The sequence below is a fragment of the Alligator mississippiensis genome, chromosome 16 (genome assembly GCF_030867095.1).
Source record: "Alligator mississippiensis isolate rAllMis1 chromosome 16, rAllMis1, whole genome shotgun sequence".
Lineage (NCBI taxonomy): Eukaryota > Metazoa > Chordata > Crocodylia > Alligatoridae > Alligator > Alligator mississippiensis.
The window spans coordinates 3,101,078-3,117,716 of NC_081839.1; the positions used below are offsets into that span (position 1 = coordinate 3,101,078).

Sequence of the window (16,639 nt, forward strand, 5' to 3'; positions counted from 1 at the left end):
TGCTCCCCCCCATGCCTGCAGGGTGCCCGGGCAGTGGGCACAGGCCGTGCTATGCTATAAGGAGGGAGGGCAGGTCGGAGCCGTGGGGTTGTGGATTTGGGGGAGCTGTGCTGGAGGCAGATGGGGGGGTGGCTTTCCTGGGGTGCCCCTTCCCAATGATGGGGGGGTTGCCCCCCTTGGCTGTAGACTGCTGGAGGACGGCTCCCCAACCTTGGGGGCAAGGACTCTCCTGCCTGGCATGCCCGCCCCCAAGCAGGGCATGCCGCAGGCTGAGTGCAAGGACTTCCTGGAGGAGTGCAGGGCCCTGTCGAACATACCGGCCCGCATGGCAGCCAGGAGGCAGGACAGGACTTCTCTGTCCCCTAAAGGGGAAACTGAGGCACCTGCTAGTACCAAGAGAACAGGGGGACTGGGCATCTCCCAAGAGCCAGGCTGGCCCCGACCCACCACCCAACCCTTCTTTCCCCCGTACGTAGCTTACCGCAGGGCTGTCGCGCGACTCCAGGGGCTGTGGGGCACGTCTGCCTGCCCTCCTGGGCCCACGCTGCCCCAGGCCCTTCAGGGGCTTTGCTCTCGTCTTGACTGCTCAGGGCACTGCTGCTGGGCAGCTCACAGCGGGATCCTCCTTGGCCTGCGGGCACCTCTATTCCAGTCAGGGATCAGGGCCGAAAGGACAAGGGGCAAGACAGAGACAGGAGCTCCAGCACCCGCTCTGGGAACTGGCCTCGGGGAACCAGCCACCGGATGCTGCCGGGGTCCTGGGGGCCATTCGCAAAGGTTCCCCGTGGCCTCTACCCACCTGTCCAAGGGAGGTGGGCTTTGCTGCCTGCAGGAGGGCAGACGGAGGAGCCCAGCCCTGGGCTGCGGGATCTTGCTGCTTTTGGCTTGAAAGCTGAAGCTCCAAGGAGGGGGAGAGGGGTGGCAGGGAAGGCACACAGGTATCCCGCATCCTTGCAGACATGATCCTTGCTTGCAGAAAAGGCCCTGCTCACACAGTCCCTCCCCGGGCAGCCCAGAGGGAGCAAAGGGCACGAGCGGCCGGGAGAGTCCTGACACCTCCCCAGTCACTGTGGCACCTGGGTGCTGGGGACAGACGGAGCCGTGCAGGGCTCGCTGGTGTGTCGACGCAGCCCCTAGCGCCGATCCAGCACATCAGAGGGATGTGAAGGAGAAGGGAGAGGAGAGGGAAAGGCACCTCAGGGCTAAAAGCCTGATCTGGGCCCACTGCCAGCAGCTGGGCCCCAGCCCGGCCGCGCCAGCATCTGGATGCACTCGTGATCGTCTGTGGGTTCTTCTGCTTCGTTACAAGTGGAGTCTGCTGACGGGGTGCGGGTGGCTCCAGGGGTCTGGCCCCTCCCTGCTCCCAAATGTCCCCCTCGATCAATGCCACACTGCAGCCCCCTGTACGGCTGTCCTGTAGCTCACAGACTGCATGCATGGCATCTCCAGCTCCGCGCCCACTGCTCAGCGTGGGGACACCAAGCTGTGAGCTCCGGAAAGCAAAGACAGCTTGGCTCGCAGAGCCCGCCTGGCTCTTGTTTGATGCCCCTGCTGGGCTCTGTGCAGGGAACCAGGCTTTCTCCCAGCTGCAGAGCCTCCAAAACCGCCTGCCCCAGCTCCCGGCTCACCCCAGGAGGGGAGAGGAGCTAGAGCCACGGTGCTGAAGGACGGGCTCCAGGGGGTGCAAGCACCTTGCTGCTGGGTGGGCCGTGGGCTGCTTGGCTTCTACCCAGAGCTGGAGCTGACAGGTGCCTGCTTCAAGCTGGGGAGAGGAAGCCAGAGAGCAGGGCCTCAACCCAGAGCTCCTGAGAGGGAGCGACTGCCTGCTCCCTCATGCACCCCAGCAGGGAGGGCAGTCTGCACGGCAGGGTAATGCAGGCGACGGACACCAACAGCATTCCCCCCGCAGGGACCAGCCAAGCCCTGCCGGCCCTCCCTGCCACCTCCAGGCTGCTGCAGTCACCTGGCAGCACAGCTGCTGCAGAAAGCACAGACACCCCCAGGTGCCTCCCCAGGGGATCGTGGGAAGGCCTTGGAGGATGCAGCAGCACTTGTGCCCTTCCTTACAAAGGAGGTAGTGGGTGGAGTGAGTGATCTCTGAGCCCAACCCGGGACAGCTGCTCTGTTGGAGGCAGCACCCACTCAGGTGAGACACGGACACGTGGGTGTGGACAAAGGCAGGGAAGGGGGGGATAAGGAAGTCCTAGCAGGGACGTGCCTGCTAGTCGAACATTTCAGCCCAGCAGTCACCGCATCCCCCATGGCAACGGCCGGGCACAGGACAGCTCCGGAGTCACTAGGGAAGGGAGCTGGGGACGAGCTGCTGATCGATCACTGGCAGAGGAGATGGACAAAGTGACAAGCCACCAAGGGCAGTCCAAGGAGGACAGATCCAAGGGCTACAGGGTGGGGTGACAATGACTGGGGGTCCTACACCACGTGACAGAAGAGAGCCAGGTGGCCAGCCAGGGAAGAGCAGAGGAATCAGAGCCAGCTCATGCTCAACAAGGTCCCCCGAGATGCTCCCCTCCTGTCCCCGAAGCGGGGACAGTGCTGCAGTGCCCCGACCTGCAGCAGTGCGAAGGAGGCACCGAGGTGGCTGCGCCAAGGCAGAGAGGACAGCAAGGAAACCCCAGCACGTCGCGCTACAAAACCCATTGTTTATGAAACCCACCAGGCTATGCTACAGCGCACAAAAGGGAACGGTGGCAGATCTGCCACCAACAGGGAAACCAAATTACTGGACCTGGGGCAGGGGAAAGAAAAAGATGGAGAAAGCAGGCTGGGGTTTGCCTGCCTCTGCCAACCAGATAGCCCCTCACTGCCCTCCCCATGAAGTTACTTGCGCACCCTGGAATAACCTGCTCCCGGACCCTCAAAGCACCTTGGGGAGGGCGGGGGGCGCAGCCACGTCCCTCCATCCTGCCCGAGTTGAGGGGGGCTTGCACCTCAGCAGCTCTGTCTGGTTGTTGCTGACAGGAGTCCAACCCGACTTCCTGGCAGCGCTGGATTCAGTGTCACAAGGCAGCATCAACTGGATGGCAGTGGGGGTGTCCTCTCTTGCTGCCCCATCGCCAGGACCCCGCGGGGCATCTGCAGAGGCTGGGGTGAGCCCACAGGCCTGCGCACACAGCATGTTCAAGGAGGAGTCCGAGGGAGCCCAGGTCCTCTCAGTGTCTCTGGTCCTGGCTGCCCAAGCCTCGTGCCCCGCTGCATGGTTCCACGTGGTCCCTGCGCTCCCCCGACACACCCAGATGGAGCCACGTGCAACCAGGGACGTGCGACGGCCTGGGCAGCACGTGTCCAAGGACCCGTGTGCTCCGGAGTGTGCTGTCTTTGGCAGAGGGCTGCTTGGACACAGGCGCCACGTGTGCTCACATGCCTGTGAGCGGGCAGGCAGGCGAGCAGGGCTGGGCGCAGGGTGGGCTCTTACTTGGTCGATTTGGTGAGGAAACGGGCAGAAAATTCAAACAGGTTCTTGTTGATTTTCCTCAGGGTCTGCACTTCCTCCTCCAGGTCCGTCACCTGGATCTTCAGCTGCTCCTGGTCTCCCATCAGGTTCTGTTGCAGGGGGGGAGGTGACAGCAGGGGTTAGGGGCAGTCCAAACTCCTGGCCCTCAGCAGACCCAGGCAGGAGCTTATGGGGCTCAGAAAGCACGACCCTCCCAAAGCCAGGCTGTATACCACACCAACCCCCTGCCCCCCTTTCTCCAGCCCCACCTGGTCCCAGTCAGACCTATGGTTTCAGGGAGCTCACCCCACTGGGCCCTACCCTTAGGGGAAGTGTTCAGGAGGCTTGTGGGCCTGGTTTCACTGTGGGGGAGGGAACCCCACTACCGCCCAGCCTTCCCTGCCCAAGCCCTCTCCCCAGCGTGGCCTCACCTTCTCCCGTGTGGAGCACATCTGCGAATACAGCCGCTTGGCCCTCTCCAGGTAGCTCTCCCCAGAGCCCTGCAAGGAAGAGAAGCAGAGAGTCACGCAAAGAGCCAGGCTCTCCCCTCAGGGGCACGCCAAGGCCTGCAGGGAGGGTGCCCAGCCCTGCACTGTTCCCCTGCCCCAAGATCTCTCTAGGCCGGTCCTAAGATGCCCTATCCCTGCTTTACCAGACTGTGGCCCTCCCTGCCCAGAGAACACCTGCTAGACAGAAAAAAGCAGTCACTTCCACCCCAGCCCCATCCAACCCAGGCAAGATGAACTGCTATTTGGGCCCCTCAGCACAGAGCCAGGAAGTCAAAGGGCTTTGCTCCAAAGCCACCGGTCAGGCCCCAAGCACTGCTCCCTTATCCAGCTAAAAAAATCGCTCCTCCCACGCCACCGAGGGCCGGAGGGAGCTTGTGACCTGCAGCAGGCGAAGAGTCTGGCTGCAGACAGGGGGTTTTCATGAAGCAGGACGAGCCCCCAGCAATGACCAACATGAATCTCTCTCCACGCGTGCCAGCCCCTGGCCCTATGGACAGGCCCCGAACGGCAGGGGTTGTGTCTGGGGCGGAAGGCGGCAGCTGTTCAGTGGCACAGAGCAGCAGGCAGGGAGGAAAAATTACTGCACCAAATAGGGCCTGCCCGGAGCCAGGGGGAGGATTTCGCTGCAGAGGTTTGGCCGGGGGAAGCAGGCGCTGGCAGGGAGCGCCGTGGCCTCAGCTCACACTGGAACGCACGCTTGGCACCTCCTGACCTCAGGCTGGGGCCACCAGACCAGCCCTCATGCCCCAGGGGAGGGTGCACCTGGCATACCAGCCCCCCCATAGAGTAAATGCCAGAGCATTAGAAGGCAGCACTGATGCCAAGGGGATGCTATACTGCTCAGAGCAGACAGTCCCCTCCCCTTTATAACATGCCAGGGCAGGAGCCAGTATGGACAGAGGGAACCCACCCCCACTGGCCCCCTCCTGATCTCCAACCTGCACTCACACTGGTTTTTGACACCAGATGCCCCACCAGCAAGGCTCCAGCAGGATCTTGGAACCAGCCCAAGAGCGCTGGTGGTCCCAGAGCTGCGACTGCCCACTGGGGAGGTGTGGTAGGATGTCCAGGCACCTTCCCTTTGCCCCTGGAAGCCCAGGAGGGCAGCTCAGGCTGCTTCTCTATAGCGCAGAGGCTGCAGGTGAGAGCTGAGAGAACCCTTGTAGCAGGTGATGGATGGGAGGGCAGAGAGGACACAGAAGATCCCCTGCCTCCTAGGGTCAGGGCAGCCCCCTGCTCCAGCCCTCACTCACTCCCAGGGGCATGCTGAGCACCTCTCCAGCCTCAGGATCACTCGGAGGCAATAAGGAAGCCAGTTGCTGGCACAGAGCTGAGAGAGATGGGCTTTCAGCTCCCCTTCCCCCTCAGAGCCAGAGCTCAGCTCTCCGCCACAATCAGCTCATCAGAATCCTCCTTAAAAACCAGCCATTAGGTAAACCTTACACGTGGTCTCCAGGTACCTGGGGAGGAAGAACCACCTTCAGCCAAGGTCAGTGCAGGGGAGGGGCAGGTGGGTGAGCTGCTGGGCTCTGCCTGCGGGAGGCGGGGTGGATGCTGCACAGAGCAGGGGCTGCAGCAGGAAAGTCACCTCCCCTCCCTCGAGCTACTGGATCCAGGGACAGGCAGCCTCTGCCACCTCCGCATGCAGCAAGGATCCATGGGCAGGTCCCTCCCCTCCCCAGGCCCCACTTTCTCCTCCACCTCCCACTTGAGGAGCTCATTGCAAGTACCCAAGTGGCCGTGGCCGAGGGCAGCACTCGCCTCCCTGGGGATTTGTTTATTCATGGGGAAACTGAGGCATGTAGGAACAGGAGAATGCGGCTCTGCTACAACACATTCCCAGCCAAAGGCAGCTCTCCGGCTCTAAAAGGACCATGCTGCTCCCTCTGGAGCCAGGAGAACCACGCAGGAATCATGCTCCCCATCCCACCCCACCCTTGCTCTATCCTGCTACGTCCAGCCCCTCCCACACAATGCACAGCAGCCGGTTATTCCATAATCTCTGGGTCCTTCCACCCCCTCCTCTCCTCTCCTCTCCCCTGCCCCAAAGGGGCTCCTGTGCTAGGACAGACTGTGAAGCTGCTGCCTGTCAGCATCACATCAGGAGGAACCAGCCATCTGCTTCTGCTCAGGCAGGGAGGAGAGATCACTCACTCATACACACACGTGGGACAAGCCAGTACCTGCTGGTCCAGCCCAAGCCGCAGAGTCACCCCCTCACCACCCTGCGCATCGCTGCTCTCGGTGCCATGCAGGTGCTTGCTGAACTTGGGCAGAGGCACGTTGGGCTTGCTGTCCGGGTGCAACATGTTGGCCGGGGCCAGCACGATGAAGGCGTTGGTCACCGGGCCTGAGGACAGACAGATAGGAGAGGGCAGGTCAGACAGATGCAGCGTGGATGTTTGAGGGCTAGCATTGGCCTTGGGCAGCCCTGGAAACAGCAAGCAGGGGCTCTTGTGACGACAACTGGGTTTTCCTCCTGCATCTAGGAGTTTGTCTACAGAGCAGGGGGGAGCAAGAGTAACAACTCCTGAGAGCTGGGAGCAGGGCACTTGGATTCCTAACCCAGGGGATTGCAGTGTGGAATAATCCTGCTGACCCAAGGGCTTGAGACACTGGTCTCAGCACACTGAGTCAAGATGCCCAAGCAAGTTCGGATGAAGAGGGTCTGAATATGGGAAGTGGGGCAGGTGGGTATGGTGGAGGTAAGAACTGATGATGTCCCAGACACCCTGTAATGCTGGGGGTGTGAGAGGGGAGGGGGGGTCTGGATCTTGCCAGGAGGATCTGTCCATGAGTGGAGCTGCGTTGGCAGCAGCTGAAAGGAGCGGGGCTGCAGTGGGCACAGCAGAGGCTCTGCTGAGCAGCAGTGAGTAAAGACCAGGGGGAACCCCTGGTTTGCTGCAGGGAGCTCGGTCATGCCAGCTTCACCCTGAGAAAGTTGGGGTCCCCAGCCCAGAGGTAACGAGTGCCCAGGAGCCTCCCCGCTGGTCAAGTCCACCCCTCCCCACAGGCTGAGTCGGGACTCCTTCCTTCCACCCCACAAGTCTGCTTGGAAGAGGAAGACCCCTCTGCAAGCAGAACTAGGGAGCATCTCTCTGCTCTTAAAGCCTCATGCACCCGGGCCCCACATCAGTGCAGGCAGGGGACAGCTCACTCCACGCCCGCACAGCAGCCTGGCTGTCCTCTGCAGAGCAAGCCATCCATCATGGGGCTGCGCCTCAGCCAGCTGTCACTGGGAACCACCTAGCACCCGCGTGGCACAGTTAATGAGCACTCTAACTACTGCACTTGCCCACGCAGGTAGCTGCTGCCCATCACTGCTCCTGGCCTATCTCTCCCACCCCCGATGCTAGAGAGCCCCCGCAGCAACCTCTGGGCCCCACAAGCCCCATTCTCAGGGGCAGGGGACTCGATTGCATGGAGCTCAGAAATGCGGGGGTAGAAAAGTAGTGAGGATAGAGACGTTTCCAGGGGAACTGGGGGAGCAGGGGAAGGGGCAAAGAGGTGGGCTTTGAAGTGGGCTTGGGAGGGAAGGAGCACCTGCTGCTGGGACTTGGGGGCTTGCTGGCTCCACCCCCCAGCTGATAAGAGCCCACCCGGACCCTGCTCCTGCCAGCAGGGCGGGATAGCTTGGATCCTCTCTCCGTACTTCCCATGGCAGCCAGGTTGGTGAAATCAAGGCAGCAGGAGGCTGGCTGGATGCAAGGGCTGGGGAGGGGGAATCAGCCCCATGCTCAAGCCCTGCTGCCTTCCCTCTGTCTCAAGGACTGCTCTTCTCTGAGCAGAGGATGCGCCATCACTGCCGTAAGAGCCTGGCACCTCAGAAGCATTGCCAGCTGCACCCTGAAAACATTAGCAGCTGGTGCTCAGGGCCTTGCTTACCTCCGTCCTCCAGCAGGTCACTGGTACAATGAGTGTGGCCATTAGCACAGCAATCACTCCTGGGGGGAGACAGGATGGGGAACTCCACGTGGCAGATGCATGAGGGCTGGAGGCATTACCGAGGAGCAACCAGTGCTGGCTCCTCTTATCGTGGCTGCACAGAGCTCTGCAGATAATGGCTGCAATACCTCCCTCGGGCAATGACAGGGGGAAGGGACTGCAGCTAGGACAGGCACAAGGGTTTAGACACTTGGAGGAGGAAGAGAAAGGACACTGGAGCAGCTCAGGGAACCTCGGGGGACATGTGGCAGCCCTGACTGCATACCACGGGCAGTGATAAACCCTGCTGGGAGGAGCTTTGCTGGCTCTGCAGGGGCTCAGCCAGGGGCCAAGGGCCAGCCCTACCTTTGTGGGTGATTGTCCGCAGGCACTGCTTGCTCTGGATCTCCCACAGCCGGACCGTCTCATCGTGTGAGCCGGAGAGCAGGAGGCTGCCATCCGTGGAGACGGACAGACACGTCACCTGGTTCCTGTGGATGGAGGGACGGGATGGTGAGAGGAGCGATGCCATGTGCTCCTGGAGACAGGCAGAGGGCAAGAGGGGGAACCAGGCATGGGGACCAGCCTGGAGGCGCAGCAATGGCCCTAGCTCCTCTCTCCCTCCCTGGGAAGCAGATGGGTAAATCTATTGCTGCCTCTGTCGCGGCCCTTTGCCCTTTGGCTCCCCAGTTCCCTACACCAGGCACTGCCCAGGGCCAAGGCCAAGCCCTCCATGAGGATCAGTTCTGCAGCCTCTGCCTGCCCCTCTGCATCACAAACAAGCAGCAGCCAAAAGCACAGAGCTAACCAGGCACAGCGGAAGCCAAACTGAGGCCCTGGTTCCTGTTCCCCCCATGCTAAGCACTGACCCGAACTCCCCTCCCAGATCCCAGAGGCTTGGATTCCAATTCTCTCACTACACCCTCTACACCACGCTCCCAGATCTGGGAGCTGAACCCAGGCTTTGTGCTCTCTGGTCTAGCCTCTGAATCTCCTTCGCCTGCAGAGCAGGAAGCAGAAACCCAATGTCCTGCCCCTCGGGGCTTTCCCTCTGCCTGGCCAGAGTTTGCTTCTAGCCTACAATTTGCCTCCACACACAAGTCTCCCACTCCCAGAAAGGCTGGGGCTACTGCCATGAGCCACCCGGGCCAGGAAAGGAAGGAGTCTGCCCTTGCCAGAGTGCGGCCTAGCACGCAGAAGGAGATGGAGGTCTCCATGTGCACGTGTGAGCACAGCAGGGCAGACAGGGCTCAGAGCAGCTGAGGGACACCTCACCTGTGTCCCTTGAAGGTCTTCCCATTCTCCCGCTCCGTCTGGAAGTTCCGGTCCCTCTGAACAGGCTGCACAAGACAGAGCGAGAAAAGGGCTGAATTAGGGTGCCGCTCTCTGGGCGAGTCTGCCCAACCACCCTCATACTCTGCACCGCAGTGAAAGCATCGAGCAGGCCAGGCCGGGCTGCCATGGGGGCCCCTGATCCAATGCCACCAAGGCCCCACATGCATCCAGCCTTCTTCCCGGTGGCAAATCTTCCTCATGCGACATGGTACTACAAAGCTCAGACCCCAGCACAAAGGGGCAGGAGAGGGAACGGAGCAGACTGAGCCCTCAGCCCACGATCCAGGAGGGGTCAGATGGGAAGATGAGGAGCAGAGATGGACGCAGAGCAGGACGCAGCCCCCTGAGGCAGGTAGCCAGCGCACAGAGGGCATTCACAGGAGCATTCCCAGAACCCTTAAAGGGTCCCCATGTGCACAACACTTCCATGACCCCAGGTGCTACAGGCCTCAGCTCCTGTGGACGACGATCAGATGTGAACCAGGCTCAAAGACCCCCTCTGTGCCTGCCTCCAGTCCTTAGGCTGCCAAGGAGTTAGGGTTCACACCACCCCCTCACCACTGCCTCCTGCCCCAAGGCTTGAGCTGATTCCCCTGGGGGTGCAACATGCAGCTCCCTGGGCTCTGAATCATCCAGCAGTTTGGCAGATCCCCCAGGTGAGGGGCTGAGCAAGGCTCTGATCATGGGGAGGAGAGCTTGGTGCCCAAGCAGTCGCCTATCAGCCCTGTGGAGGGTAGAGGTATAGGTGGCAGCACAGCCAAGGGCATCTCCAGCCCTGTGAGCTCCACCACCCACCAGGAGACTCACCCAGGCACACAGTTCAACCTGGAAGACAGAGCCGTCCATACCACCGCAGAACAGGTGGTACTCAGCAGGGTCCAGGGTCACCGCCGTGATGCTCACGTCGAAGAGGACGGAGAGCAGGAGCTCACCGGAGGAGATCTCCCAGAGCTGGGGGTGGGACACAAAGGGCACAATGGTTAATAACCATATTACAACAGGGTTAGCACCTTTCAGGAAAGACTCTCAAACCACAGAGATCAACTTCAGAGCATGACTGAGAGCTGGGACTCCTGACTGCATCAGACTGAGCCTGGGTTGGTCTCTGGGCCAGCTCCTGATCTGAGATCCCACTGAAATAGCTTGTGCTCATGAGCCAGTCTTACAGGTAATATCCTGGATGACTGTCTCCTGCCTTGGGGAGGGGAGGCCAGCTGGGCTCTAGCCAGTGCCCAGGAGGCTGCAGTATACCCAGAGACCCTGGTCTGATAGCTGATGCTTGGAGTGCAGGAACCTCATCAGAGCTGGCAGGGCTGAGTCACTGCAGAGGCAGCTGCAGCTCGCCTGAAGGAGGCTTATTATCCCTTTGGAGCCCTCACATGTCCTGTGGGGACTGGCTGCTCCACAGCAGCAGGGACCCCTGAGTGGCTGACCCTAACCCTTACCTTCACCGTCTGGTCGAGGGACGCGGTGGCAGCTCGTGCCAGGGGCCCCCCAAAGCCACAGCACAGGTCTGTAATGGGGAGGGTGTGCCGGGACCACACATGGCGGGGGTCGGGGATCTGGGTGCTCTCCACCTGCAGCACACTGCAAAAGGGGGAGGACAGAACAAGGTGGTGGGGGGGTCAGACACCTGCAGGTTTCCACAGCAAGGTTCAGCCATGACAGCTGACTTGCCGTCTCCCATGTCACTGCCTGAGAGACAGAGCCATCCAGGCCAGTGCAGGACAGCAAAGAGGATGCGGTAGTAGGGAGATCCAACGCTGAGCTCTGGCAGGCTGGGTCAGAGAGGGGTGCAGGAAGTCCTGGGCAGCGCCACTCAGACTGGAGCTCCCTGGTGTTCCCCTTCTCTCTGTGCCACGCCATGGATGGCCCACTGGGCTCTGGGATGGACTCAAGAGCCCCCCTGAGCTCAGGGCATGCCTCCCAGTGTGGGTCCCTTCTGGGCTGGCTCGAGCTCCTAGGTGCCCTTGGATGGGGTCAGGTTTGGATACTGATGGTGGCAGCTGTGACACCCCCTGCCCAGTCCTACCCCACCCCCCTCAATCCATACACAGAGGTCAAGGCACTCAAAGAACAGTTGCTGTCTAACCAGCTACTGCCCAGGAGCAAGAATCTGCATATTAATTACCTGCGCACCTGCTCAAAGAGGCTCGCAACTGCCAAGTGCCAGGCGCCTCCAGAGTGTGAGATCTTGGCACGGAGATGCAGCTGGCTCAGCCAGCTACTGTCTCCTGGCAGGCTGGAAACAGGGAGCAAGTGACAGCTCCCACAGCCTGCAGCAGCCCACAGCCGCAGCGATGGGGAGAGGGGTGGGATCCTGCCAACAGTTAGAACGGGGCTAGGCCACTCCCCAGCCCAGCCAGAATCCCCAAGACATCGGACAGAGATCAGTGCGTTCTGCCCCTCTTCCAGCCTGGGTACCTTGTTCGCTGCTGGGAAGAGACCTCTCCTGCCCAGTTTCCCAGTACCTCTCCCCCACTTTAACCACAAGAACAAGCTCCTTTTTCCCAGAGCTCCGGGAGTCCCTGATGCCTCCGAAAGCTGGAAACAGAGCCCAGGAGTCCTGGCTCCCACGTCCCAGCTGTAACTACTTACACCATAGTAGATAAAGGACACAAGAGCCCTGATGACAGCGATACAGTGATACCAGCCTGCGAGGGAGAGCCAGCATATGGCTGCCCACAGAGCACTCCCTTCTGAAGCAACCCAGGGGCGGGGGGGAGATGGCAGGGTGCTCTGAACGCTGCCAGGAAGGGGCCATCCATCACCTGTTTATGGGGCTGGCTCATCTTTGCTTCTCCTTGGTCTCTGTCCATTTGCTGCAAAGGACAGAACATCCCTGGTGGTGCAGTGGGTGGAACCTTCCCCTGGGGAGAGGAGCCAGGCAGCTACTGCTCCCCCACTCCTAGGCAGTCAACAGACCCCCAAGCTAATTCCTCCATTATGGCACCAGGCTTCATAGAGCTGGGGAACGGAGACCCCCAGATGCATACAGAGACCCCCCTCCCCAGCCTTGTGGTGCAAAGTTACCTGTACAGGTTCCACACCAGGGCCAGGCAGTCCTTGGCTCCCGAGAGGAAGTGACTGCTGTCATCGGTGAAGCAGAGGCACGTGAGGTCTTGGTAGTGGCGGTTCAGGATGGCGAGAAGGTTCCCGCTGGAGACCTGGCATGAAGGGAGAGCAAGAGGAAATGCAGGAGCGAAAGCACAGAGATGCCCAGGCCCTGCTTCCGATTCATTACTGGTGGTGGACCCCTTGTGCTAGGTGCTGTACACAGAGCAAAGAGCTTGGGGATGGAACGCAGCAGGTGAACAAAATAACCCGAGTGAGGTAGGAAGGCTGCCTCTGATCTGCCTCAGGAAGCTCAGGGCATATAACTGGACCCGGCCCCTGACAGCAAAGGGAGGTGGGACTTTATTTCCAGAGACTTCTTCACAATCGGTTTCAAAGGCAGGTGTTGGCTCTCACGGTGGTGGAGACAGCCTTCAAAGTATAAAGAGGGTGAAAACAGTGTAGCTTGAGTCTGCAGAGAGCCTGAACCAACACCTCCTGCGAGGTAGCAAGTCTCAAGTGGTCATCACTAGGTGCCAGGGTTAACACCGACTAATACAGCGACACAATTAAGCGTGGCACTACACTTCAGATCACGCAAGAAAATCAAACATGGCAAAGACTGGTCCAATCCACTGCCAACCGTATCATGTCAATGCGACAAGGGGACCAAGCGGACTTGTTTCCACTCTCTGAAGTTTCTCCAGCATTTGCTTTCCCCCCACACTGTTGACCTGAAGTCCAATTAAGCTGGAATTTTAGGGCTGGAAGAGTCACAACCAAAAAACAGCCGCTGCTCTACCAATAGGTGGGTTCTCTGCTCTCCCACGTAAACCCCAGTGCAGCTGGGCACCACAGTGTTTTCTGAGCAAGAACGTGCTACTTTCACTGCCTGGAAACCAGCAGGTGTATGGAGGGAGGGTCTCCCTCTGACCCTCGGAGCTGGGTTCCCCACGGAACAAGCCGACCTGGTTCTTCCCACGACTGAAGCAGCAGGGCGGGGAGATGCAGAGAAGAAACCCCTTTTGTTCTGGTCCTCTCTGCACTTACCCAGGCACAGCTCGTTCCCCTGAAGGTTGGGGGAGCTGCTGTCTGGCAAGGGGACACTGCACCAATGCTGCTGTGGGGACATAAACATGACAGCAGCTGGGCTGAAATACTCCACTCCCTTCTGTGCGCTCATTAAGCCCGGGTGAAAGGTTGCTGAGACAGGAGCCCTGGCTGGCTCTTGCAGTACACAGCCTGCAAGGAGCCCGGGAGTCAGCAGTCTGGGGATGAATGATTTAGGTCTCTGCAGAGAGGGAAGGAGGGGACGGCCAGCCTGAGCCACAGGTCCGAGTGGGGAGGAGGAGCAGAACAGCCAGGCAGGGCTGGGGAGGATTTTGGTTACCACCGCTGGGGTATTTGAGTGCCTGCCTGGAACGCAGCTATCCGCAGCACAGTCCCACCGCGCAGATGGCAACCGAAGGGCACAGGTTACAGAGATTTAACAGGGAGCCAGATCCTGGTTACCCAGGACCCAGGCTGCACTGGCATGGCTCTGACTGCCCCGCACTGCTCAGTGGAAGCAGAGGTGCCACACCTAGCTCAGTCAACACAGCCCTCCCAGGTGGGTTAGGCAAGCCCCCCAGCCCGCTGTGCCCTTGTTCTTCCGACGAGCCCGGACTCATGAGGGTCTGATGAGTGCATCTACCCAGCTATCGCGTCCAAGTGCCTAGGGAACTCCAAGCTCAGCCCCTGCCCCCTTGCGGCCACTTTGGGACGGCACAGAAATGACTGGGAAAGCCCGCAGTCAGAAGAAATTATGAAGAAACTACCCTAGAGCTGTGGTTTTCAACCTGGGGTCCATGGACCCCTGGATCCACAGACTCTAAAGGGTCCATGAAAGATGACTATGATCAATCAAAAGCATGTGAATACCCACGCTTACAATTCAGAGATCTGCACCTCCATTCAAAACTTCCAGAGGGGTCTGCAGATGAAAAAAAGGTTGAAAACCACCGGCCTAGACAGTCTTCAGCCAGTCGCAGAGGAGCGATGACTGATGTCTGATGGGACGGGAACTCTCACCAATGGCACAGGATGCAGATCTCTGTGTACGCCGCAGCAGCTGCCCAAGACTCGCATCTACCTGATGCAGAAGCGTCTCAGTTTCCCTCTCCAGGGACTGCCAAGGCCTCGGGTTTTCATGGGACCCAAATGTATTCGAACCTAGCCAGGTCTTCAAAGCCATTTGTGGGAACTTTCAAACCACCTCTCCTGTTTTCCAGCCACGATTCTGTGCCCAGGACAAAGGGCTCCCCAGGTTCTGCCCTTGCGGCGAAGTTCCAGGGAAAAGAGGTGGATGAGTCTGAAGGGGTGAGACTGCTGCCAAGGACGCAGGGCCCTGGCGAGCTCCCAGGACGCTGCATGCTGCCGTTCATCATTTCCTGCGCTAACACAGCCCCCAACTTTCAGAGTCAGGAAACAAAAGTGCTGAGTTTTCTTCCAGGTCCTACCACTGCTTTACCCCAAGCAAGTCACCAACTCTCAGCTTACAAGCAGGCATAATACAACAAGGTCTCAGGAGAGGTGGGGAGCTTCATTAACCGAAGGCTTGACGGTTTCAGGATGGGAGGCTTCAAAGGCCTCCGGTTCTGCTCATTTTGCCTGCGGTGCGTTTTTACTTCCCTCAAGCTGCCATCTAAACACCCAGCGCAACGGTGAGAATTCGTCACCGTTATTAAGCGCCAAAGCACTCGGTGCTGGGTCAGCCCTGGGCACAGAGGCTGGAAAAGACACATTCGTGTGAGTCACAGCAAAGCCATTTCATTACCCCAACCTCTGCTGTTTTGCAGCTGCGCTGCTGGGAATGCATCAGCTACTTGCAGAGGGGTCATTTCTAACCCGCCTAACTTTGAACATCACCTCCCGTGTGGCTCTTACCTCCCACAGATAGATGCTCTCAGCGATGCCTGCCAGGATGTACAGACCGCTGGGAGAAGCTGTCAGGCAAGTCACCATCCCAGGGCATATGATCTTCTGCTGGAGCTGGTCCTAGGAGCAGAGAACATCGGTCGGAAAAGGGACGGAGCGAGTAAAGGAGCTGGGAACACAAGTGAGGACGCGGGTTTAATTCCACAGGAAGACAACACTTAACGAGCAGCCTTAACTCATACATGGTGTCTCTGCCTGCGCCGCAAGGCTCTGGAGGTGAATTGTGGAAAAATATAGATATATGTGATGGACGGGTACATGCCGGAGAGGCTGCTCTTGGAACAAAGCTGCCAGGGGGTTTGCTGGCTTGGCTGCAGGCACCGCCTGGATGGGACCGCAGGGGCAGGAGATTTAGCTCAGAGAGATGCTCTTCTCCCCCTTCCTTCCCTCCTTCCCTGCCCTGTTTCAGCCCCTGGAAGCAACCCTGCCGACTCCACGGCGGGGGGGGGAAATCCTGGAGACTCGGCACAAAGCAGCCCGCGGGTTAAGGAGGTGACGGGGAAACAACGCGACACGAGTAAAACCGCCCGCGCCCGCACGCTCGGGGCAGGAGCTCTCGGGCACGTGGACGGGGTTAGAGAGGAGGAGGCAGACGGGGGCGGCGGGGGAGAAAGGGATGGGGGGGTTTGCAGGGGGAAGGGTAAACGGGTTCTGGGGAGGGGGGGTTGGGGGGGGATTGGGGACCCCAGGGAAGAGGGTGAGTGGGGGGGAAACCCCCCCCCATGGGGAGGAGTCCAGGCCAAGGGAGGGGTGGGGGGGGAGGGGCAGGCCTGGGAGGATGGGGGGAGGAGTAGGAGGTGTTGGGGGGGGGCCACCAGGCCAGGGGCTCTCAGAGGAGATGGGGGAAGCGGCCTGGGCGGGGGGGGGGGGGGGGCACCTTCCGCTGCAGCTCCCAGACGCTGATGTAGCTCTTGCCGAGCTGCGCGCCCAGCAGGTGGTCGGTGCCCAGCAGGGCGAGGCCGCGCGCCGCGCAGTTGCCGCCGCGGTAGCCGGGCAGCGCGGCGCCCGAGTGCAGCTCCCAGGCCGCGCAGTTGCAGAGCAGCCCGGCCGCGTCCGTGGCCAGCACCACCTCGGTGGGCGCCGCCATCTTGCCCGGTCCGCCCGGGCCAGCGAGCGCCGCGCCGAGCCGGCCTAGAGCGCCCCCCTGCGCGCCGGCCGCCAAGAGGGGGGGCCGCCAGGCGGCGCGCGGAAGCTAAGCAGGGTCCGGCGCGTCCTCGGGGAGGATGGGAGACCCTACGGAGAGCCTGGAGGGGGCGCCCTGCTCTGCTCTGCTCTCCCAGCTGGCTGCACTGGGGCGGGGCCAGGCTTCCCCCAGGGGTGGGGGCTCTGTGCTGGAGCAGGGGGGCTCTGGGCATGCAGGCCCCTCTGCCTGGTGCTGGCCCAGGCTGGG

At 60.6% G+C, this 16,639-nt stretch overlaps 1 protein-coding gene across 1 annotated transcript; it reads right to left on the reverse strand.

Annotated features, from left to right (window-relative positions):
- Positions 1 to 2,640: 2,640 nt before the first annotated feature.
- WDR18 (WD repeat domain 18) lies at positions 2,641 to 16,360 on the reverse strand. The gene is made up of 10 exons (XM_059719689.1): positions 16,127 to 16,360; positions 15,199 to 15,309; positions 12,253 to 12,386; positions 10,665 to 10,806; positions 10,027 to 10,170; positions 9,160 to 9,224; positions 8,251 to 8,375; positions 6,144 to 6,310; positions 3,883 to 3,951; positions 2,641 to 3,561 (listed from the first exon to the last, which is right to left on the reverse strand). The coding sequence occupies exons 1-10, from the start codon at positions 16,334 to 16,336 to the stop codon at positions 3,430 to 3,432; spliced, it is 1,299 nt and encodes a 432-aa protein (XP_059575672.1). The 5' UTR covers positions 16,337 to 16,360; the 3' UTR covers positions 2,641 to 3,429.
- Between the last annotated feature and the right edge of the window lie 279 nt (positions 16,361 to 16,639).

Bases quoted from the DNA above. Each gene is read 5' to 3' on its own strand.
- WDR18 (XM_059719689.1), bottom strand. From the start codon at position 16,336: ATGGCGGCGCCCACCGAGGTGGTGCTGGCCACGGACGCGGCCGGGCTG. The intron at 10,171-10,664 runs GTAAGGGTTAGG...TCCCACCCCCAG, and splicing joins CCCTCGACCAGACGGTGAAG to CTCTGGGAGATCTCCTCCGG. The intron at 9,225-10,026 runs GTGAGTCTCCTG...TGTCTTGTGCAG, and splicing joins AGGTTGAACTGTGTGCCTGG to CCTGTTCAGAGGGACCGGAA.